Source organism: Cydia fagiglandana, chromosome 27, assembly GCF_963556715.1.
Source record: "Cydia fagiglandana chromosome 27, ilCydFagi1.1, whole genome shotgun sequence".
Lineage (NCBI taxonomy): Eukaryota > Metazoa > Arthropoda > Insecta > Lepidoptera > Tortricidae > Cydia > Cydia fagiglandana.
Window position 1 is genome coordinate 623,208 of NC_085958.1, and position 26,574 is coordinate 649,781.

The window sequence follows — 26,574 nt, forward strand, 5'->3', positions numbered from 1 at the left end:
AAAATGGCTGACTAGCTGAACGTCAAAACTTCGACGAGTAGTGCTTACGATAAAAACGAGCAAATTTACTACAAAATTTGCCAAATAAACGAATATTTAGTGATAGTGAAGTATTGTGGTGCCATAAAATAAGTGTTTCGTGCTAACAAATAGTTAACTATTGTGTTAAAAAGCGCTCGAAACTGCAAGGATTGACGACAATAACGTCAATGCACCGTGAGTAATATTTTACAAAGTTTCTCTTAATCTGCTTACTTTTCCCGTTATAATTATATACTCCTAGAAACTTTAATAACTGTAGCGTTGTAATTTAGTATTTTCAATGCTGTAACTCATACTGTGTTCACGTAATATCGTTTTCAAAACACGTAATTTATCTTCGTAGTTTATCATCATAAATAATATCTAAACCTTATAAAAATATCTATATTATCTCTAAAAATCGTGATTTAACGATGTTAAAGTGAAACAAAGACAATTGGAAGCCTTTTTAGTAGTCTTTTGCTCGTTTTTGCGCGATCAGGCAAGCGAGTATGTCAGGAGCTGTAAATAGATTCCGTTCGTCACGCGATTCGCGGCCTTACGATCGTCGCACGCGTCTGAAATTGGTCTGGCAAGATATTATCAGCGCGATTTGGAGGTTAAATAGTGTTGTGAAGATGGGAGATTAGCAGTGATGTCATGTTAGTTGTGCAGTTCAGTTGTGTATAGTGAATATATATCAAAATATGAGTGAAATTAAAAATATTGAAATTGAATCATTGGTTTGCATCATGTATTGCTCTGAGTAAGTAGTCAGAAAACCGTGTATACTCTCTTTAAAGCCTAAAATTATAACAGACTTCATCTGACTTCATGTTGTCACCAAGTTGTGAGTAATAAAAATTTTATGATCAAAAACACAGACATATAATAAATATAAGGAGAAGTGGTTCAACCTCTATAGTTTTATTAGCATGAGAAAAAGACTATGCGATCTTGATGTGTCTTTTAATTACAAAACACTTTTTAAAAATCAGTAACAGCAAAATAATGTAAATAATCATATATGATTCATAATTGTTACATATTATAAATAATAATAAAATAAAATAAAATAAAAATAAAAAGCCTTTTATTTCCTTTCGATATTATACATAAAGTTTGTTAATATATTTTTGTTGATTTAATTTGTAGGAACCCGTTAGGTGAAGGCCTCTTCCGAAGATGTCCATTTTTCACGGTCTTGTGCTATTCTTTTCCAATTTGGACCAGCAATTCTTTTCATGTCTTCCTCCCAGCGCATGTTTGGTTTGCCTTTTCGGCGCTTACCGTCTGTGCCTTTCCAGTTCGTGACTATGGCTGTCCATCTGTGGTCTTTACATATTAGCCGTGACTTATTTTTGAAAGTGTTTTTCAATAAAAAGACATTTCAAAATTGTTTAACCTTTTTTTCAAATGCTAAAATAAAACGAACTTGTAAGAGTGCGTCTTTCATTCCTGATAAATCTGATCAGTAAACATGATTTTGATATCGGTGACACAACTGTTGCGGTATAATTACCAACATAAAAAGCCAGTTTTCACTGTTATAGCCTTTATAAAACTAAATTCATGTGACTGTGGCCACTGTGGGATAACTTATCACAGTTTAGACCAGCGGTCGGCAACCAGCGGCCCGCAGGCCGCATGCGGCCCACCACCTCTCGCTTGCGGCCCGCGAGCCTCCCGGGCTATTTTGTATGTAATTCTGACGAACGACAATATCTGCTAAAGTCACAAATATTACCAAAGTGCGGCCCGCGTCATCTTCGTTAACTAATATGTGGCCCTTGGCTGCTAAAAGGTTACCGACCGCTGGTTTAGACTATTGCCTATTTACTAAAGTTGACAAGCCGATAATAATCGTTTGTCCCTTTCCGACGTATTGGTATAATGGAAAGGGACAAACAATTATTATCGGCTTGTCAACTTCAGTAAATGTTTATGAATAACGAGGTAAGTGATTCGTTTTTATAAAAACCATGAAAAATAATTGTAAACCGGTCAAGTGCCCATACCTGGAGCCCCATCAAGAAACACACACATAAACTGAAGATTTGTCAAAGGGCAATGGAACGGTCCATGTTAAAAATTAAAGACAGAACCAGAAATGAAGTTATAAGAGAGAAAACTGGGGTAAAAGATGTAATACATGCAATAAAAAAGAGTAAATGGGCCTGGGCTGGCCATGTATGTTGTACTACAGATAACCGGTGGACCAAACATGTCACAGAATGGTTATCAATAGACACACCGAGAAAACAGAAAAAACCGAATATTAGATGGAGAGATGAGCTGCGAAATTTCGATAGATACTGGTGGAGAACAGCACAGAATAGGAAGGCATGGGAAAAACTGGGGGAGGCCTTTTCCGCACATGCGGCATGCAAATGCAAATAAATTGAAAAACAATAAAAGTTTAAAAAAATAATTTAATAAATAAATGTAATAACAATGAAAGTGTAAAAATAACAAAAACGCATGAAATAAAGGCTATTACTATTAAACCGGTCAAGTGCAATTCCAACTCGCGTTCCAAGTACATTAGGTATGTACTTGATTTTAACAATGTATTTTTTCTGTGGAATGTGAATAAAACTCATAGGGTTTGGATCAAAAATTAAGTAATTAGGTCCGACTCACGCTTGACTGCACATTTCTAATAGGTTTCTCGGCCATCTATAGGTTGAGAACTATTTTGTGTATTTTTTTCCAAAATTTAGGCCCAGTAGTATCAGAGATAAGGGGGCATCCATTAATTACATCACACGTTTAGGGGGAGGGAGGGGGTCAAGAAAATGTGACATATTGTGACATGGGGGAGGGGGGAGACACAAACTTTGTGACGTCACTTTAACTTCATCAGTAACCGAAAATTTATTTAAATTATTTTATTCAGCTATGCAGCTATGTAGTTTTGGGTTGTAAAATTACTAATATTTATATCGTCAAAAATATTTTGATAAAATAGTAATAATACTTAGATACTTACTGAATTCGATTTGGCGATTTCGTAGAAAAAATGTGACGTCACACTAGGGGGGAGGGGTTTGCCAAATGTGACCAAGTGTGACAAGGAGGGGGGGAGGGGTCAAAAAACCTAAAAATTCGTGTGACGTAATTAATGGATGACCCCTAAAGGGGGAGGGGGGAATGGTCGGACAGACAGACGCACAAGTGAGTGAGTGAGTGAAGCATTCCGTTTTTTTCCTTTTGTGGTATGGGACCCTACAAAATCTAAATAAAAAAAAAATGTCTATCAAAGAAATTGCCGTTTATATGATATGATACTGAAGTAATGACTCGTAGTAGTTGTAGACTCATAGTCAAAGGGGGCATCTATCAACTACGTCACACGTTTATGGAGTGGTAGGGGAAGTGGGAAGTATCAAAAAATGGTCTAGTGTCTATGAATTTAATAATAAATATTTTATGTAGGTCTAAGTCTAATTCGTCTCGATTTTATCACCGCACCTCCCGCCAAAGGAGCAAAGTTCATCCCCACTTCTTAGATACATGGCACACCAAGAATAAGCGGGCATCTCGCTCGTTTCTTCCCAGAACGTGCAGAATGTGGAACAGTGTTGGCATCAATCTGAACTAAATCAATCCGGATTGATCAATCGAATTGACGCGTCAATCCGAATTGATCAATCCGGATTGATCAATTCGAATTGAATCAATTCTGATTGACGCGGCAATCCGATTGAATCAATTTGAATTAACGCATCAATCCTCAATTCGGATTAAATCAATTCTCAATCTAGATTAACCATAGTCCCTAAGATTACTTTTCAAAGGTGTAAGTTTTTGGGACTTACTTACTGGACTTAAATTCGATATCTGAGGTTCCCAGAGGTTCGAAAACATGTTCCTGATGTCAGTATTGACTGATGTCCCTTTTTGGGACATTTTTCGAAATTGGCCGATTAAGTTCATATTCGTAATCGATGTCGACCATAGGTCCCTAAAAGTTTTTGGGACTTACTTACTGGACTTAAATTCGATATCTGAGGTTCCCAGAGGTTCGAAAACATGTTCCTGATGTCAGTATTGACTGACGACCTATAATTTTATTATTACAGGACCGGGAGTACTTATTTTATTTATTTTATATATTATTTATTTAATGTATCTTATTTATTTTATTTATATATATATGTATATATATATATACAGGGTGATTCATGAGACGTGAGCAGGACTAATCCTGCACACTCAGTAACTGATAATTGATCGATCACCGTCGTATTTAGGCGAAACAACCACACTTTTTCCTATTTTTTAACTTTTTGGTGAGGGCTAGTTTAATTCTCTACAATCATGGTCACCCTACAAGACCTAATCACTAAACATAAAACCTCTTTAACCGTAATGACAGCGCTTTGATTACGAAGAAAATAACTGTCAAACTTGAGTGAGATAGGAGTTTTCAAAAGTAACCAGACCGTGATGACAGTGATGACATTAAATTTGACACAGAGTATCGGTAGTTTAGTATTGTAATTTTAGGGTGACCATGCATGTCGTAAATAAATTAATAACTTTTTTTTTCAACACGACTAGAAAATTAACGTTAATCTCACAAATACTGATACGAAACAGTTGCTTATAATTTACGAAATGCGCTGTGTTAGTCCTGCTCACGTCTCCTGAATCACCCTGTATATATATATATAAAATAAAAAAATAAAAAAAGAATAAAAAAAATCAAGTAAATAAAATAAATATATATACATACATATTACTTATTTTATTTACTTGATTTACTTGATTAATTTTATTAATTTTATTTATTTTATTAATTTTATTAATTTTATTTATTTTATTTATTTTATTTATTTTATTTATTTTATTTATTTTATTTATTTTATTTATTTTATTTATTTTATTTATTTTATTTATTTTATTTATTTTATTTATTTTATTTATTTTATTTATTTTATTTATTTTATTTATTTTATTTATTTTATTTATTTTATTTATTTTATTTATTTTATTTATTTTATTTATTTTATTTATTTTATTTATTTTATTTATTTTATTTATTTTATTTATTTTATTTATTTTATTTATTTCATTTATTTTATTTATTTTATTTATTTTATTTATTTTATTTATTTTATTTATTTAATTTTTTTTGTAATTTATTTATATTATTTATTGTATTTAATTACTTTTATTTACATTATTTATTTCTTTTACTTTATTTCTTTTATTTATAATATAATAAGATTTATAATAAGAACACACCACACAGGTAGATATAAAGATAAACAGAGGAACGGCAAAAAAACTTGTTTATGCTGGAGGCTTCATAGATCGCTCATGCCAACCTCGGTTATTCAATAACAACTTGAATTTAAGTGTGCATAAAGATTACAATCGTTTGAACTGGTCAAAAACTTTATAATGAGGTAACTGAATAGACTGGGTTTTTATTTCGGTTACCGGTAACAGAGGTTAACCGTATCTGATACGGTTACCGAATCAAAGTGTTACCTTATCAGACGGTTACCGTTATGGTAGGTGTTTTTACAACCGCTTCTAAAATAACCCTATGAAAAACCCCGGTTAAGGTAACCGGTTCCTGTCCCTGGTAGAATCTAAATATTGCCGTTGAAACCATGTTTTGCACCTTAGATATCGATTTTGAATGCAAGCAGTCACTTTCAAAAAATGTCACTAAAATGTCCCGAAACAGGACACCTTTCAATATTGCAGTCGAAAAGATGTTTAGAAACCTCTGGCTACCTCAGATATCGATTTTAAACGCAATCGGGTAATTTCTAGAAATGTCCCAAAAAAGGGCATCTCTCAATATTTCCCTCGGAAACAAGTTTCGAAACCTTTGGGCACCTCAGATATCGATTTTGAACGCTATCGGTTAATTTTAAGGAAAATCCCGAAAATGTTCCATAAAGGACATCCTTCATAATGCCGTCAGAAACATGTTTCGGAACCTTTGGTAAACTCGGACACCGCTTCGGAACGCATTTGGTCAGTTTCAAAAAATGGCCTAAATAAAAAGGACATTAATTTAGGTGTACATACAAAGTAATCGTCAATCCGAATTGACGATTGAGGATTGAGGATTGACGGGTCAGTTCGAATTAACGATTAGTAATCGTCAATCTTCAATCAGTAGATTTAGAATTAATTTCGTCAATCGTCAATCGTCAATTCGAATTGATCGGTCAATCCTCAATCGTCAATCGTCAATTCGAATTGATATTTTGCCAACACTGATGTGGAATGACTTGCCTCCTGAGGTATTTCCTTTGCGCTACGACATGGGATTCTTCAAGAAGCGGGTATTTAGGGTTCTCAAGGGTCGGCAACGCTTAAGTGGCTCCTGTGGTGTTGCTTATGTCCATGGGCGACGATGACCGCTTCCCATCAGGCGGCTCGTCTGCTCGTCTGCTCGTTTGCTGACTATTACATAAAAAAAAAAACTGAGGTTGCAAAGAAAGTTAAACATAAAATAGTATCAGAGTACCGAGTGACTAATAATGGCGATGTATGCAGCTCGGGTGCGCGCGACCCACCCCTCACCCCTCGCACCCCGCACGATTGCCCTGCCTAGACGTTTTCGTCGAATGACTGTATTGTTTTATAGACCGTTGTAATAACATATATGGCAAGACTAAGTCATAATAATAACATATTTGTATTTGTATAGCCTCTTCTTCTGAACTTTGAACTGTTTGCTTGGATTGATTTTGAATGAAGTCTCGTAGTTCAGTGTGCCGGTTGGCAAAGGCCTCCTCCAACTCTTTCCAGTATTTCCTCTGCCTGGCCAGTCTTGTCCAGAATGGTCCTACAGTAGTTATTATTTCATCCTCCCATTATTTGACTTGTGGGCCTCTAGATCTGGACCCGTCTCTTGATAAGATAAGATAAAATATAGTTTATTCAAATAGGCATATTACAATGCGCTTATGAACGTCAAATAAACCTAAACCGGCTCCAACCGTACACCTTTGCCCCGACAAGATTTAAATCCCCCCTCAATTGGAGGAGGGTATCCCAATATGGGACTGGCAACAGACTCTTGTAATAACATATATGGCAAGACTAAGTTCACCCTGTATAGAACACCTTTCCTTATTGCCATGGAGTTTGTCAACACGGCTATTAATAAGAGTGCGTCACACTCTTCCGTCTTGCTACGGAAATGTATGTTTTCCTTTACAAGGTCTCTGGCAGAGATGAGTGTTTAATACAGACTGTTCATTTAAATAATCAACAGATTCTTGTGAGCTGTCTCTGTTTAATTACACAAACGGGTCTACCGCGATATAATTTGTGGTCTTTCCGAGACCACAGGTGCTTAAACTCAGCTAAAACGGCGGAATTTGAGGTAAAAGCATTGAAATCATATCGCGGTAGACCCGTTTGTGTAATTAAATATGTGTACAAAACGCGAGAGTTTAAAGTGTTATATAGCTGTCGGTGTGTTAAAATATGTGACAGACTATTGTTTCTAAGATAAAGATTGTGCTCCCAAGTATATTTTGAGGAGTTTTATACCCCCCATCCTCCTGAGAAGTCGTGAGATTTGTCTGTACCCTCCGTGTTCCCTAATCACACGCGAGATCTTTAACGTGAGATTTAGTGAGATTCGGCTTGACAGGATATTGATTTGTATTAAGGCCACTAGGTTAACCCAGATCTTGAGGCTGACCTCTTAACCGATATTCCTTTGCACTTTATTCGACTTTGGCTTATCATATTAACAGCAACGGCTTTAAGCAATATAGTATCTCATATTTACTTCAAAGTAAATTGTCTTCGAGATATTTGACATCAAAGTTGAACAATTTTAGGCTAAAAAACTGGTTTTCTGGCCATAACTTTTGTGTTAATTAGTTTAAAATTAAAATCCTAGACACGTTTTTCGCGATGTCAATGGCGAACCCAAATATGTAGATTTCTTATATGTAAGATCTTTCACAGCAATTTAGTTACGAAAAAAGTGCCTTTTAGACGTACCCGTCCGTTGCACAAAAATATTTTTTTAAACATGCAGATACGTCTGCGAGCGATATTCCAAATTTTATATATAAAGGAGAAAATGAAAAAAAAATATGCTTACTCTTATTTATTTATTTATTTAAACTTTATTGCACAAAAGAAAACTTATCTTACAATACTTGCCGGATGCGTAAATTTTTCCATTTTTTCCTTTAGTATAAAATTAAAAAATAAACATCTCTATCAAACTTCGGTAGACCAAAATGGAAAAAAAAACCTTGGGGGCAACACAAATCAAAATATTTGTAAAATAATTTGGTTAGTTCCTAAAGTTCACTCACTTGTAGTGTGCACCATAATTCACCATATAACTATAACACGCACACACTCTCTTATGTACCCTATATATACCATAGCATAAGTATCATATATCAGAATAAACCTAACTCCAGAGACAGTGTTTGTCTTTACGTCCCACCTCACATGGCGATCCTGCCAGTGCGGCGCATTTTTTTTTTGTTTCTACAGTCAAACAACTTGTCTTAAAAGCGTGTGTGTACAATTGCAGATGTGAGCGTCGCACTAGTGCGGGCCGCGGCGGCATGTGGGCTCCCGCCGCGGCCGGCGCGGGCGCCGCGCTCGCCGCGCTGCTGGCGCTGCTGGCTCTGCGCGCCTGCCGACACACCAAGCGGCACAAGCAAGTATGTACTATACACACAGTATACAACAGTGACAGATGTGAGCGTCGCAGTAGTGCGGGCCGCGGCGGCATGTGGGCTCCCGCCGCGGCCGCCGCGCTATACAAACAATATACAACAATTTCAAAGACTTAGTAGCTAAGCTACTCCGTCCGTATCTACTAAAGATATTCAATCCCAGCACTACACCTTATAAAACAAAGTCCCCCGCCGCGTCTGTGTGTATGTATGTTCGCGATAAACTCAAAAACTATAGAACGGATTTTCATGCGGTTTTGACATATCAACAGAGTGATTTTTGAGGAAGGTTTAAGTGTATAATTTGTTACGATTTTGTGTAACTCGTTCGAAGCCGGGGCGGGTCGCTAGTTAATAATAATAATGCTCTTTTGGTATTGTCGTATATAAAAAATAATATTGTCGTATATAAAAAATGATGTTGTTGTTGTATAAGAAATAATAAGGTTTTTAAAATGTTTAAATAATTAATGGAAATAGTGCCTCGGATAAGATCCGCAGTGAAACATTGGACTATTGGAGTGCAAGGGTCCTCTTGTTACTCTAACCTGGTTAATGGGAACTTGATAGGATATTAAAAAGATAAAACCAAATATATAACATGCAATTTAATACAATTCGCTAACTACTACAATGCACTCCGCTTTAGGGCGGGCGCTGCTCAGAATACAATCGGTTTCTCTAAACTGTCGGCAGTTATGGGGTGACACTATAGTAAACCTTAATCTACGATCGCGAGATGGACGAGACGCGGGGTTTTGGCCAAAACCTGGGATAAAAGTCTAGTGCACTCACGGGTACCGAACGTAGCTATCATCCACAGGCCCGCTGGTATTTAACGCAGCAGGCGGATCGCTGACGGTGGGCGGCGGGCGTTCCTCAAGCTCCGGCTTTGGCAAGCCCGGGCGAGAACAACCCGCGGCGCTCAGGAGTTCCACAAGAAGGACCCGCGCGATGAGACCTTGGGGTCGTCGGACCGCGGCAAGGCTGTCCGACACACGGCTCGCGGGTCAAGGCCGTGCCCTACGGCTTGATGGTGGCGCCAACGTGATGCGCCTCGGAGCCGATAGGCCACGCAAGTGAAGGGGAGGCCTGTGTGAAGCACCTCGGGATCGCCAGGCGGCACGCAGTCCACAGGCCTTGGAAACTGCGCCCTGCGGTGAAAACCAGCGTCCCCACGACGCTCAGCACATCAGGGAGCGCGCAACGGCGCTCGGAGCAACGCGACCGTCGGCCATGCTTGCTCTCGCCGGCGGCACGGAAAGCACTCGGTGGGCTACGCCCTTTTCGCGCACAACACACACACACACGGCGCACTTTACATATATCCCAATCTTCCACCGGCCAGGGCAGGCGGCGGAAGGGGGCGAGGCGGTTTATTTCGATATTCAATTAGGAACTGTCTAAATGCTAGCGTGCCCCAGTACCAACTCTCCATCCATTGTCGATTCTAGCAAAATCCCCAGCCCTCCGTTTCGATCCATATCGACGCATCAAACGTCAAACCAACTTAAACCTTTTCCAAATCATATGACTCTCGAAAAAATATCAACGCTCCTTAATACTTGTAATATTTTAAGTGGTTAATAATAATTACTAATAATTATATTTCTATCGTACGTTTCCTACCTTGTTTCATTCAGAATACCTTCTTTCCGATGCGGTAACTAAACGCATAGTCTACTCTCTGACAGTTCTCCTGTCAAAATTTCAACCTTTTCACACCTTCATATTCACTATTTATGTTTCATAAAAATTCCGAAAATGATTCTAAAATACTAATTAAATTAGGAAGTGACCTATTTGAGCAGTTAGGGTAAACTAGGAGGATCATTTTGATATGCATGAAGCCAGGTTTGGTTCACCAATCTCCGCGCAATCTGGGTGACAAGTTCCGTTCAAGTGGCATACTCTTTAGCCTTGTTTCTTCGAAACCAGTTAACCAGGAGGCAGGATACGCCAACCAACCTACAGCTGAGGAGGTACATTATAGTTTTACATAAGTGTCATACTCTGGTGTATGTTATTTTGTTGGAAATGCGACAGTCATGTTGTACCGGTTATCTTGTATGGAAAAGCATGTATTTATCCTAGGCAAATATGTAGCATCGCTACAATATCCCCTCTCTCGGCAAAGAGGTTAAGCGCCGCTTAACCGAGGCAGCCGGGGTAACCGGAGAGAAAAAAAAAAAAATCTTTTCCCAAAAAATCATCTGGTCCAGTAGGACGTTAACTATACATGCGGACATATACATGCGCTCCATATTTATTATCGTTTGACACTAAACCTATATTTATTTATTTAGTATGCTACTTAATATTTATCTTTAATTTACCTATGTTATGTTCTAGAACTATAACGTAGACGTATACCTCTTAACACTATGCTGTGGTCAGATCATGACTATCACATGTTTCACATTAGAAATCACAGCGTGTGGCCACCACACTGTGGTTTCTGCTACTCAACTAAAAAATATAACCTAGATTTCCTTTGAAATAGTCTTAAGTTGTATAATGTAGTCGCTATAGTTAATAATGAGCTAACTCTCATTTTGAGGCTAATTGATATCTTTTAATGCTAACAAAAATATTAGTTATCTTTGATTAGGCTAATTTATTCTAATTAATTAGTATATTACATGTATTTCTATTCCTAATGTAATGCTACCTATTGATATACTAATAGTTATGTTTTACTATAGCATGCTCTGCTATGCCTATATTCCTACAAATACAAAGCTACTAGTACCCTAATATAATGTGGTTACTAGTTGGTAGTTTTTTTTATTTATTACTTATACTAGCAATAGTGGGAGCTACTTGTAACCCGCACTTAAATCAAACTCCAATATGCAGCCAATGGGCTTGCATTAATTGAAAAAGAAAAAACTTGGTTTTCTTTTCCATGTCCTACTTAGTGTATTATATCCACCATAATTGAGTCACCCTGGGCCCTTAGGGTATGTAGTTACTTATAAAATTTGATTTCCTAGGAAATGCTTGGAACAAATGTTGACCAGTTGGGTCAAAGAAGCATGTATGCTTGAAAAAAAAGAATGGGCTAAATCTTAGTATGCCCTAATAATATAAAACAAATTGTTACGTGTGACATACACCTTGTGGGACTTTAATTATGTCCTTGACATGATACTTTCCAATTTTACCCGTGTCTATCTCCTGAAGATCATATACGACATCCGAATGCTTCTTAATGACTTTGCATTTCAGGAAGCGCGGTGCCAATTTTGCGGAGAAGAAGTGTGCTGCATTTGACTGTACAAAATTACGCCTCCATACGATATCGCCTACGCTTAGCCGCAGTTCCTTACGGCGCAGGTTATATCGTACCGCGTTTTGTTTGTACGCTTTGGTCAAAGCATCAGTGACGCGCTGGAAAATATCTGCCATCTCGTTGAGAGCAGTTGCTCTGTCGGACCGGTTGGAAATTTGGAGGTCGTCTAACGAATTTGGAATACCGCCCCTAATGGAATGCAGCATGCCATCCGTCATCATCTCTCGCCCCTTTGCCAACAAGAATGGTGTATGCCCCGTTACAATATTAATAGTGCTATTCAAAGATAGCTGGATTTGCGGTAGGTACTTGGACCAGTTCCTTTGGTCTTGTCCTACTAAAATAGCTAGGCAGGTCTCAATAGTTTGATTAAAGCGTTCTACTGTATTAGATTGAGGTGCGTAATATGCGTTATAAAATATCCTTGGTATTGAGTGTGTGGCACAAAAATCTTTAAATTGTTTACTTTGGAATATTGTTGCGTTGTCGCAGATTAAAACACATGGGATTCCCTCTTTATTTAAAATTTCTGATTCTATAAATGTAGTTACTGTTTTAGTTGTTGCAGTTCTAAGTGGGTGAATCCAACAATATTTTGTAAATACATCAACTATAGATAGTATGTAGACGTGACCAGAATATGATTGTACTAAAGGACCTATTAGGTCGATAGATAGAGTGTGTATAGGTTTATTAACCTTTTTCTGGTTTGTCATGTGCCCATGTGGAGGCTGATTTGAGTGTTTGTATGCTTTACACTTCTCACACGTGGCCACATAATTTTTCACGTCTGCATACATGCCTTTCCAAAAATAGTTTTCTTTAATTTTTGATAAAGTTTTAAATGTGCCAGGATGGACTGTTAATTTTTCATGATTTTCTTTAATGCATTCTGGTATTAATTCTCTAGGCAAAACTATTTTCCAATTATTTTCGGTCTGTAAATTTGATATTGGTTTTGAATATCTAAATAGTACTTTATTTTTTATTTGATAGTTTTTATGAAATACTGGGTTTGTTTCTACATTTTTAAATAATTTATTATACCAATTATCTTTAGAACTGCAACCTCCTTCGAATATTACTGCCTCAATACGTGACAAAACGTCTGGTACTACGTGCATGGAGCCTTTTTTATGTCTAATTTCAAAGTCAAAACAAGATAACTGCATTGCCCATCGCGCCAAACGACCTGAAGGGTTGTTTAGCGTTTTGAGCCATTTTAGCGACATATGGTCGGTGACCACCACAAAGCGGCTACCTTCTATGTACGGTCTAAAATGATTTATTGAGTCCACTAATGCTAGGAGTTCACGTTCGGTTGTGCTGTAATTTCGTTCGGTTTTCGTAAGCAACCTAGAATAAAAAGCTACAGGGTGTTCTATACCGCTCAATTCCTGAATAAGTACGCTCCCGATGCCGACGCTTGATGCATCTGAATGGATCTGGAATGGTTTGGAAAAATCAGGGCAGGCGAGCACCGGAGCCTGGGTGAGGGCTTCTTTAAGCGCTAGGAATGACCTCTCTGCTTCCACTGTCCAGTCTACAGTGTCTCTACCCTTCTTCTTGCCAATTAAAGCTGTCATCGGGGCTATGATAGTTGAAAAATTTGCCACGAATCGTCGGTAATAAGAACAGAGCCCTATAAATGCGCGTAGTTGCTTAGCGGTTGTTGGGCGCGGGAAATTTTTAATGCTATCTAGCTTTTGTGGATCTGTTAGTAGACCTTGTGAACCGACTATGTATCCAAGGTACCTAAGCTCTGACTTACAAAATTCGCACTTACTAAAATTTATAGTTAGACCTGCCTTGCTTAAAGCTTGAAAAACGTCATTTAAAATAACGATATGCTCTTCAAACGAATTGGTGGCTATGAGAAGGTCGTCACAATATGCAAATATCTTCTCGCCGTATTTATGGTGAAAAAGAGAATCAACCAAACGTTGTAATTCACAGCCCGCGTTCGAGATACCGAACGGGACGCGTTTAAATTCAAATAGTCCGCGGTTTGGTACCACAAATGCACATTTTTGACATGACGTGCCGGAGCCGTCGACGTTGTCGGAGTCACATAAAGAAATTTGCCAGTAAGCCGCCGACAAGTCGATTGAGCTTAAATAACGTGTGCCACGTAAATTATCTAAAATTGAATTAATGTATGGTACAGGATATGAGTCCTTGACTGTGACGTCGTTAAGTTTCCTGGCGTCTAAACAAAATCTCCAGGAACCGTCTTTTTTTGGAGTCATAACAACGGGGTTAGACCATGGTGATTTAGATGGTGCTATCACGCCCAGCTGAAGCATCCGGTCTACTTCGTCATTTAAAGCCTTCAGTTTAACCGGTGAAAGCGGATAATATCGTTGTTTTATTGGTGGCCCCGTTGTTGTGATCTTGTGCTCTACTAGAGATGTTTTACCCAGACCTCGCTCCTCTGTACTGATTGACTTAAATTCATTTATTACTTTGTCCAATTGAATTGATTCGAGAGGAGAGAGATCATGTTTTGGCACTATGGCACATAATGTTTTTAGTGACTCCGGCCTAAGTGATGTTTTCCTTTTTAGAAGGTGAATATCTTTTAATTTAAAAATATCTATTAATTCTAGTGTTAATATAGAATCCATGCCAAAAATGAAGTCATCAGATACTTCTGGGATTACCATAAACATGATATTATAAAGCATCCCTCTGAAATTGATTGGTAATAGGATTTTACCTATGACCTCAACGACAGAACGGTTTGCACAAGTCGCAGTTGTAGTGTAATCTATTAAATTAAATCCTAAGTTTAAGAAATGTTTATGGTAATTGTTCCCTATTATACTTAAATTTGCTCCTGAGTCCATTAGACCTGTATATATTCGTTCTCGTACCTCAAAATCAATGTAAATTCGGTTATCTCCTTCAACCGCCTTTACACCAGGAGTCACCGCACCTAAATATAGTGTGTTTGATATTGTTTTGATGGCTCCTGGTCTATCTAGTTTTTTTGGACATTGTCTGCTTCCGGCGCTGGTCTGCCCTTGGCAGGATTACATTTGTGGCAAGTGCTTGTAAGCACATTTTTCTGACCGCACTGAAAGCAAACAATGCCTGGAATAGTGCGGCATTGTTGGTATGAATGTCCCGATTTTTTACATTTTTTACAAGTAAGTTGGTTGTTTTTATTATTTACCTGTCTTTGTGTATTATTGCTCTTGAAATTTCTCTGATTATAAGTTTTAATTTCGTTAATTTGTTTTATTTGTTTTGTTGTTTTGGAATTATTTGTAGACCCAGGTAAGCCTGAATAAGCTTCAAAACGTTTGCCTATAGCAATAAGATTTTGGATGCTATTCGAGTCGTCGACAGCCAACAGGTGCCCATATGATGGCAAAATGTTATGTTTAATTATCTGCAGTAAGGTTGTTTCTGATAATTTTGTTGTGAGCCGCGCATTCATAGTTTGCATCTCCAATATGTAAAAATGTAATGACTGGCCTGGTGATTGTCGGTGTTCTCGAATAGTTTTTTCTAAAGTATAATCATTGTCTATTGATGTAAAAAACGATCTGAAAAGATCTTGCAATTCCGACAACGAGGAGACTCCGTCGCGTATGTGCCTATAGTAATCTAAGGCTTTACCGCTTAGTAAATCTGCAAAACATTTAAGCACTTTGTGCTCCGGAGTGTCTCGGCTACGTCTGTAGTCATCAATCCTAAGGAAGAAGTCGGTGACATCTGAGTCACCTGAAAATTTCAAATTCCACGACCGCAAATGGTCCTCGCGCAATACATGCACGATGCGTTCTGTACTGCCTGTAGTTCCCGTCGTAGGGGTTGTAGTGACTGCCCCTGTTAAGGTTGAGTTGGTTTGACGGACAAGGCCCGGAGCCCCCAAATATGGTAAAATAGACTCTAGTGGTTTTGGCGTGGATGGGCCGGGTGGGTGGGCGTCTGCAGCAGCACCCCGCGGTCGTGTATTGACATACGAAGGATTGAATCCTGTTAATTCACGAGTAGTGGTGGGGGGTTTGCCTTCCCTCTCACCTGTGTCATGGAATTCGTCCCCTTCCTCCTCCGACATGTCGGTAAGATTGCTGCTTTACTTGTGTCAGGGTGTGCACCTAAGTATTATAAGCTAATAACACTTCGGTAGATATATGAAGTATTGAAGTACACTACCACTATGCTCTCGACTGGAGCGTGGTAGAAAAAATAATTTGTGGCTAAGCGCTATGCTAACTATTCATAGTGTAGCCTAATAATAATTACAATAAATAATAAATTTGCTACTCTGTCACAAGTAAAGTTACAAATTAAATGGTATTGTATTTTTTAAGACCAATAATTGCATTTTAATTAATTTTTAACTGATACTAATTTTATATATTTATCTTATCGCTCTCCCAAGCTCACAGCAACCAGGTTGATATTTAAAACTTTTTTTCGGGCGCCATTGTCGTATATAAAAAATAATATTGTCGTATATAAAAAATGATGTTGTTGTTGTATAAGAAATAATAAGGTTTTTAAAATGTTTAAATAATTAATGGAAATAGTGCCTCGGATAAGATCCGCAGTGAAACATTGGACTATTGGAGTGCAAGGGTCCTCTTGTTACTCTAACCTGGTTAATGGGAACTTGATAGGATATTAAAAAGATAAAACCAAATATATAACATGCAATTTAATACAATTCGCTAACTACTACAATGCACTCCGCTTTAGGGCGGGCGCTGCTCAGAATACAATCGGTTTCTCTAAACTGTCGGCAGTTATGGGGTGACACTATAGTAAACCTTAATCTACGATCGCGAGATGGACGAGACGCGGGGTTTTGGCCAAAACCTGGGATAAAAGTCTAGTGCACTCACGGGTACCGAACGTAGCTATCATCCACAGGCCCGCTGGTATTTAACGCAGCAGGCGGATCGCTGACGGTGGGCGGCGGGCGTTCCTCAAGCTCCGGCTTTGGCAAGCCCGGGCGAGAACAACCCGCGGCGCTCAGGAGTTCCACAAGAAGGACCCGCGCGATGAGACCTTGGGGTCGTCGGACCGCGGCAAGGCTGTCCGACACACGGCTCGCGGGTCAAGGCCGTGCCCTACGGCTTGATGGTGGCGCCAACGTGATGCGCCTCGGAGCCGATAGGCCACGCAAGTGAAGGGGAGGCCTGTGTGAAGCACCTCGGGATCGCCAGGCGGCACGCAGTCCACAGGCCTTGGAAACTGCGCCCTGCGGTGAAAACCAGCGTCCCCACGACGCTCAGCACATCAGGGAGCGCGCAACGGCGCTCGGAGCAACGCGACCGTCGGCCATGCTTGCTCTCGCCGGCGGCACGGAAAGCACTCGGTGGGCTACGCCCTTTTCGCGCACAACACACACACACACGGCGCACTTTACATATATCCCAATCTTCCACCGGCCAGGGCAGGCGGCGGAAGGGGGCGAGGCGGTTTATTTCGATATTCAATTAGGAACTGTCTAAATGCTAGCGTGCCCCAGTACCAACTCTCCATCCATTGTCGATTCTAGCAAAATCCCCAGCCCTCCGTTTCGATCCATATCGACGCATCAAACGTCAAACCAACTTAAACCTTTTCCAAATCATATGACTCTCGAAAAAATATCAACGCTCCTTAATACTTGTAATATTTTAAGTGGTTAATAATAATTACTAATAATTATATTTCTATCGTACGTTTCCTACCTTGTTTCATTCAGAATACCTTCTTTCCGATGCGGTAACTAAACGCATAGTCTACTCTCTGACAGTTCTCCTGTCAAAATTTCAACCTTTTCACACCTTCATATTCACTATTTATGTTTCATAAAAATTCCGAAAATGATTCTAAAATACTAATTAAATTAGGAAGTGACCTATTTGAGCAGTTAGGGTAAACTAGGAGGATCATTTTGATATGCATGAAGCCAGGTTTGGTTCACCAATCTCCGCGCAATCTGGGTGACAAGTTCCGTTCAAGTGGCATACTCTTTAGCCTTGTTTCTTCGAAACCAGTTAACCAGGAGGCAGGATACGCCAACCAACCTACAGCTGAGGAGGTACATTATAGTTTTACATAAGTGTCATACTCTGGTGTATGTTATTTTGTTGGAAATGCGACAGTCATGTTGTACCGGTTATCTTGTATGGAAAAGCATGTATTTATCCTAGGCAAATATGTAGCATCGCTACAGTATGTAAATACAGGTTAGCTGCACACATGCGCGTAACAGTTTGCATATATTTAATGTAATGTATTTTTCTCAAAAATGGACGGCAAAGTCGACTTTGCCGTCTAAAAAATAGGTCGCGAAGCGAGTAGTTTATGGTCAGTCAAAAATTAAAAAGTTAAAAACATTGTAGTCTCGATTTTGGGACTGCAATGTTGCATACAAATTCCATTATTTGTCGAGTTCCAAACTTTTTAAAAGTTCAAATGGCCATATCAAATGAAGGCACAGGCCCATTAAACAGCCAAACAGATAATTAGTACCGCGATTATTTAGCTGAATCAAATAGTTTGGCGTATTTTCGGCAGAAAAATACACTTCTATTTTTTTATTAAAAAATAAAAAAGGCGGCAAGAGTTTTTTTCTGTGGAAATATATACGTAAGAACGTTGCTTTTGTGAAATATTTCTATGATATTTATATTTCTTGCACCATTTTTGAGAAAAGCACTATATATGACTCGGCTGGAAGGCTACTTGCTGGCTTCGGATTCAATTAAACGGACTCCCAAGGTCGTCCGTTTAAAACGAATCCTCAGCCTGCAAGTAGCTACTTCCGAGCCTCGACAATAATATACTACATATTAGTTGTATTATGTCCGAATTTGTATACATACTTTTCCCATCATGTCATTAACCGCAATATTCTCTCTATTCCAGGTGCACGTAGTCCGCCTCGCGCCCCGCCCGCCCCGCGCCGCCCCCTCCCACACGCACCCGCACCTCTACCCCGCGCCCCCTCCCCCCGACCCGCCCCCGCACCCTCCCCCTCCCCCGCACCCTCCCCCCGCGCGCCGCGCCGAGGCGCGCCCGCTGCACGCGCCGGCCGACGACGACAAGGCCCCGCCTCCACAAATCGTCATAGTCCCCAACACCTCCCAGGACCAGACCCCCGGTCCCTCCGAGCCCTACAAGGGCCCCAAGATACCCCTCCCGGAACAGTGGCTCATAAAAAAGCCTTTCGACTACAAATACTCGAACATCCCGCGACCCCTAGTGCAGATCGAGTCGGATTTGGGAAGCGAGTTGACGCAGGAATCGCGAGCGAAAAAATATAGCGCGACGCGCTCGCCCTCGCTCGAAAAAGACGAGAAAAGTCCGTTCCTAACGAGGGGACCCGACGAGGTGTTCGGTTTTGACGCGGAAGTCGTTAAAAAAGTTAACGAAACCGAGGTCGAGATAGACGTAGATATGGATAAGCCCGTCACTCCTAAAGAGGAGAGGAGCGATATGTCACCGAGTAATTTACGCCGCTTTAGGTCCGTCAGCACCAGACTGAATATATGCAGTGTCACCGACACCCCTCATCTAGAAGGGCAGCAGGAGAGACTAGAAATGCAGAACTCTCCCAGAGTTCTGGACTGCTCTGCAAAGGATAAGTCAAAATTCGACTTCTCGCCTAAACTTTTAGCTGACAGCATGACCTCTCCTAGATTCTTCACGCCTCCCGAAGCGGTCTCGCCTATGTTCTTCGCCGAACCTTCGCCTAAATCTGTCTACTACGACACCGTTAGGTCTCCTAAATTCTTCCCCGAAACGCCTAAAGAGGCCGAAGTGCCACAGTCACCCAGGACTCTTGGAGATCATTTGAATAGAAATGCTCCGGAGAAACCTAGCTCACCTAGAGTGTTGAGCGCGAGACCTAGCCCTAAAATCCATAGCTGTAACAAGGAGAATTATTTCACATTCGACGCAGCTCTGCCCGAAGAGGGTGCCGCTAGGATGTCTCCAAGACCAAGAAGATATGGCGGGAGAAACTCGTTAGAAAAGGAAAGATATACTCCTCCAGCGGACAAAGAAGCCAGGCGATATCGCAGACACAACAGTTGCGATACAAATTACAAAAACATAGAACTTAATATATCAAAATGCGAGGAAACTGAAGAGGTCAATAAAGACGTAGTAGATTGCTGTGCCAAAATGGAAACATTAGAAATAGAAACGAAAGAAGAGCGAAACGAATTAACCCCTAATCCGAACACCGCGCAAGCCAGACGACAGAGACTTAAATCGATATCTCTAGACTCCGACAATGCTAAGATTATTGAACAGAATCTTGGCCTGCCCATAGCTAAACAGATGAAAGACCAAATGAATGAAGCTTATAAGAATGATGTGAGCGCCTCATGCGAAAGTATGGAAAGGCATCTCCAAACACCGCCGTCAGATCAACCCGTGTTTAAATTTGAGGAAGAACCAGTAAAGGATAAAACCTCAGAAGAGGACGAACCGAAGAGTCCTGACTTAAGAAAGAAAACTTTACGCCAAAGCTCAGATACACAATCCTTTTTAGATATGCCCAGATTCTCGCCAAAGGAATTCGAAATTACAGTTACTACGGAAGAAGGTTCGACATCACCAGCAGAAACTCAAACGAAACGAAAAGGAAAGAACTTAAGAAATCTAACTATCGATCTGACGAAACGGGATAGCGATTTGGAAAAAGAGCTATTAGAATTCGAAAAGTTATACACTAACGCTGAAGAAAAGAAGGTGAAAACGCCTACACTGAAAGTGAAAGCGACTTCTTTAGATTCCTCTGAATCTGTAAACTTGTCGCTGCCACAGAAGAAAACTTTGGACGTCCCGCAGAATTCTATATCAGTACCTAACACGCCGAAACGACAGTTGATAAGAATTTTAGCTCAGAAGAACATAAAACTTGAGTCAGGGTCTAAAAGCGCGGAGCAACGCCGGCTTTACATGAAAGGCCAAGACAGTGGCATCTTTTTGCGTGAACACCATGCGAATCTGATGCTATACCAGCCCGGCCCGTCTCGAAGAACTATGGGCTCTTTTGACGAAAACATGTCAGACTTTGCCGAGAACCCGCCAGAAATCAACGTGTCAGGACCGAGCTATCACCAGGAAACCGGACAAACTCTAGGCTCAAACCTTCTCAACTATAAGCAGAACCTAAGCGTGTCTAGCACTAATTTAAAAACATTGCCCGAAGGCGTCACTTCTGACGATTTCGAACCAAGTGAGGAGGATGAAAAATTAGCCAAGAAACTTCATAGAAGGAACTCTAACCAGAGTTTGATGCTCAGTACGCATAGCTTGCAGAGTTCAAACTGTTCTTTAAATAGCTCCGGAGCTTCATGCCATAACTTAACGACTGTTAGAACAAGCATGTCGAATTTCAGCTTGACCTCAGATAGCAGAAAGAAACTGTCTATAGATCGGAGAGATTCAAATACTTCAATAAATGCGGAACATCTCACACCAACTACTAGAGTCATCTGCTCATCAAATACGAATGTGTCTGGAGAATCCAAAAACTGCTTATTACAACGAAGGGGCTCCAACAACAGCCTAACTTTAAATATATTGCCAAATAACTCTTTAAGCAGACATTCTAGCAACAGTTCTTTAAATAAAGACGCGAAACCAGGCCAAAAGAAAGGGCTCCTTGAACGTAGAAGCTCAAATACTTCCCTTACTTTAAACATTAACAACTCAAACCCTCAGTTATCCGTGAACCGGAGCCTTAGTATATCTAACTATAATCTCAACGGCTCCACATGCAATTTGAGCAGGTACAACAGTAACCAAAGCATTGATAACCCTCCAGAGAAAAAGGGAATCTTAGAAAGAAGAAGTTCAAATACGTCTTTGACTTTAAATATCCAGCCGCAGGAACCAAGAGACATAGAAATTGATGAGCGTCTTATAGATAGTAATCTAAAGGAGCTCCCACATGTAGATAAACATAGAAAATCTCTAAGCACGGAAAACTTAATACCAATGTCTTATAAAACTCGCATGCGACGAACTGGGGAGAACAAATGCGTTGGATTCGGTTCACATGACAATCTATGGTCAAACTCTTATAGCACTGATGAATGCCCTCAAAACTTAACATATGTCTGTGGAGACCAAGAAAACGAGATTATATACGCTTTCGGAAGACAGGAGGATCCAAATTTCCAGCAAGGATTCGTTAGAAACATCACAACCAAACCTTTAAGTCCACAGAGTACGTCTGAAGACTTCAGACTTTATTTGGCAAATATGCAGCATCTTCAAAACGCGTCGAGCGTATTAACCAGACAACAATTAAGAGATTTAAATGATGTATTTCAGAACGGTTATTCGAAAGTTAAATGCCATAGTGCGATAGAAGGGCAGCATTGCTGTTCTAATAAAGTTGATGCTGATTTGACAAAGGAAAACCCTCAGATGTTGATACCTGACGTATCGCACCCCTGTTCGGAATATCAGAAAACTTTACTAAGAAATTTACATCAGGAGTTTTGGGACATGCCCACAAACTTTCAGGAGAAGCCGATAGTTTCTGGGTCTCATCCGAAAAATAGATATAAGACTATTTTGCCGAATGAGCATTCGAGGTTCATACTGAAATCTGATGCGGCGATGGCAGGCGAGGGATACATTAATGCCAATTTTATAAAGGTAAGATAATTTTATATTTGGATATTGTTAGGCTAATTTTAATTTTGAATTCCTAGATGGTCTCTTACTCAGATGGACTCTTAGCCCTTTTACTCAAATAATTTTGTTACTTTGCTTTGCTTTTGGATTGCATCAATATTTTTACAAATGTATGTGTCATGGGTAGGGTTTGCAATCCGGATCCGAAATGTATGAAATTATTCCGATCTGGATCTTCCTATACATTTCGGATCCGCCATGCAAACCCTAATCACGGTCTTCAGACCACAAAAATAATATTTGCGACCATAACTATGTACTTACCGATTTGTTTATTTCCAGGGGCATGAATACACTAAGAACTGCTACATCGCCACCCAAGGCCCTCTCCAGAACACGGTCTACGATTTCTGGAAGATGGTGCATCAGAACAGCTCCCATTCTACCTCCCAAGGCATCCAGAAAGTGGTCATGCTCACAAACTTCATAGAAAACAATCGACAGAAGTGCGAAAAATACTTCCCGCTAGAAATAAACGAAGAAATGGTATTCGAATGTCCGGATTCAGAAGTGGGATCGAGTTTCAAAATCAAAAATACAGGTCTTATCAAAAAGCCTGGTTATACTATTAGGAACTTAAATGTGTGTTGTGAAAATGATTCAGTGACGGTGTACCATTATTGGTTCCACAATTGGGCGGACCATAAGTGCCCTAAAGATGTGAACGCGCTCTTAAATTTAAGTTTAGACGTTTTAAAAGAAACTACGTACAATTTTGATGATAGTGATTTGTGTCAGTGTGCGAGTCCGAAGAAGGATTCTAAGTTTGTGTTTCCGCCTTCGGATGACTCTGTGGATGTGAGTGTAAGTGTATCGACTCCTATAGACTTTAGTAAAGAAAATATGTCACCGGCGACCATAATTCACTGTTCAGCAGGCATTGGTCGTACTGGGTGTCTTATAGCTATCCTGAACGGTATAAAACAGCTAAGTATAGAGCAGAAGGTAGATGTGCTGGGTATAGTTTGCAATATGAGGTTGAATCGAGGTGGTATGGTCCAGAATTCAGAACAATATGAGCTAATACATAAAGTACTATGCGTTTTTGAACAGACATGCTTACCAAGCTTATAGCTGGAGATTTTATAGTTGAATGTTAACGATTTGATGTTTCATGATTTGTCTAAATTAGACGTCATAATGAACTAAGAGTTGTTGTGAAATGAATTATTGCTGTTACTCGCGAATATATCTTAACGGACGAACCGCTCAAAAAGAACTATACATGTCCTTTTTGGAGTTTGTCTACAAAAAGTAAATAAGTCAGGATGTTTTTCGCAAAACGATGTTCAAAACGCAAAGTATCCTCGAAACTTTAGTACTTTTTTAAAATTAATATACCAGTGAAGTCACTGTTGAAAATAGCTTATAGTTTCATAGTAAACTAAACCTTATTACTGATGCGTTAAGGTTGAATATAATATAAAGAGTTGTTAAAAGTATAAGCCGTTTTGGAGAGAGACTTCTCAGAGCATACTTTTTGTCATTAAAATATTCGTTCCAGCTTATTAGTCCAGTCAATGAGGCTGTTGGAATTTCAAATCAATTTTTGATATATCGCGCGAGATAGCAAGTACACTGCCAGTAAAATATTTTACACTATGAATTTAAGGAAGTATTTTTTTAATAAATAAAATATACCTATAACTACCAAAATCCCATTTCATGTTTCTTACATAACATCTTTTAATAATGTGATGAATTGATGATATAAAATAAAACCTAACATATAATGGTTTAATGAATTTTTTAAAATGACTAGTGGTTGAAAAAGTGCTAATATTGTGGTTACAACCATTCACGAGCAGTTAGGTCGAACTGCAAAAATTGTACATAATTAAGCGTCGTTTAGGACTTTTGTGTTCCATTGTGTTACGAAAATTAGCCATGTAAATAGGGAATGTTAGGTAAAGCTCTGCGTAGGTGGCGCCACTAGCACATACAGTAAACAAACCTCATTGACATCATCAATGACACATCATGCGTCACTAGGTCAATCACATGGCCTATGTGAAACACGACAATCGAAAGTTCGGTTTCTGCCTCTCTATCACTCTTGCTTACTCGATCGATAGAGAGGCAGATAAAGAAATTTCGCGTTTCGCGGTAGGCCACCTGTAAACAAACCGCCTTGGTGCATCAATGTCATAGTGAAAACTTGTCAAAAAACTGTTTAAGGCGTAGTATATATAAGTTACTGTATGGTTTACTAAACAAATTAGTGCTGCACTCTGGCGGCAGAACATTGCAGTAATATTTCCTGTTGTATTGTGTTTGTTATATGTACTTAATTCGTAAACATATAAGTTTATAGCATACGCCAATACTTTCATGCATGTAACTTACATAGAAAATGCATGACTGTCGTAACCCAATGGAATTAATTAACTTAATATTAATTACAGGTCCTTAACTATGTACATTTTTTTTACAATTCTCTCATTAGTACTTTGTATTGTCATTAAACTAATTAAAAACATACAGTATAATTAATTTAATGAGTTTGAAAAATCGCATGGAAAGTATAACAGGAGATTTTTTTAAGCCACACCTTCATTGGCTGGACTTATTTGAGGAACTCAAGGGAAAATAGTGCTTATTTGTATGAGATAAGACTCATTTTCCTACTATTAAATCATCAGTTAATGGTTAAACAGTGGTTAAACATTGGAATACAATGAAGGGTAATACATGATTCTATTCTCATTGTCAATGTAACTACAGATGTACATCATAATTGTATTTATTACAAGCTTTTATTTAGTTTCACCTGGCCCCAATTTCACATCGGTGACAGGTGCGACGAATTGTAAAATCACTGTTGCTGACGTCACTGGCATCCATGGGCTACGATTACCACTTACCATCGGGCGGGCCGTATTCCTGTTTGCCACCATCATTGTATTATTTAAAAAAACTTTATTATATCGGAAAAAAACAGATATTTCTCCTGCGAAGTTTCTGACAATTGTCAAAGATTTAGAAGAATTGTAGGTAATTCTTGACAGGTAAAGAGTTATATGTCGGAATTTCGTGACAATTGTAGTGTTTCTTGTGACAATTGTCATAAACTTAGCAAGAGAAATATCTGTTTTTTTCCGATATTATAAAGTTTTTTTTAATAATACAATGATGGTGGCAAACAGGAATACAGCCCGCCCGATGGTAAGCGGTAACCGTAGCCCATGGATGCCTGTGACGTCAGCAACAGTGATTTTACAATTCGTCGCACTTGTCACGTTGGTGAAACAGGGGCCTGACCGTAGTCTGTAATCAAATCTTGCAAGTTAAATTTGATCCAATTCCCGGTTTCCGATTGAGCTGAAATTTTGCATGCATGTATAAATCAGATGACAATGCAATATTATGGTACCATAGAGCTGATCTGATGATGGAGACAGGAGGTGGCCATAGGAACTCCGTGATGAAACGCAACCCAATTGTGTTAGGGGTTTTTAGAATTGTCTCTACGAGTATTAGTTGTCTGTTGTAAGAAAAGTACAGTCAGCGATAAAAGCTTTTACCAAGAATGAATTTTTTGCCAAAATCTTATTGTGAATAACCTCCATTGACGCAATCCGCGGGTAAACACGGCATCCTCGAGCTGGTCGTAGTCGGTAAACACGCGGTTACTGTTTGCTTCCACTTTATGAGTTTGTGACGACGTATTTGCTGGACAATTTATTCAAGTGTCACAGTGAAAAAATGCAGTAAAATGAATTATTTTTATAGGTTGTTATTTAAAAACCGGTCAAATGCGAGTCGGACTCGCGTTCCAAGGGTACCGTACATTACTCAATTTTTAACAACAAGGCCTTTGCCCAGCAGTGGGACACGACAGGCTCCAAATAATAATAATAATAATTTTTAGGGTTCCGTAACCAAATGGCAAAA

General features: G+C 39.3%; 1 protein-coding gene across 1 annotated transcript; it reads left to right on the forward strand.

Annotated features, from left to right (window-relative positions):
• LOC134677963 (uncharacterized) lies at positions 1–25,450 on the forward strand. The gene is made up of 4 exons (XM_063536397.1): positions 1–216; positions 8,567–8,699; positions 18,886–22,641; positions 22,963–25,450. Exons 2-4 carry the CDS (start codon positions 8,601–8,603, stop codon positions 23,752–23,754), a joined length of 4,647 nt encoding a protein of 1,548 aa, XP_063392467.1. The 5' UTR covers positions 1–216; positions 8,567–8,600; the 3' UTR covers positions 23,755–25,450.
• Positions 25,451–26,574: the final 1,124 nt, after the last annotated feature.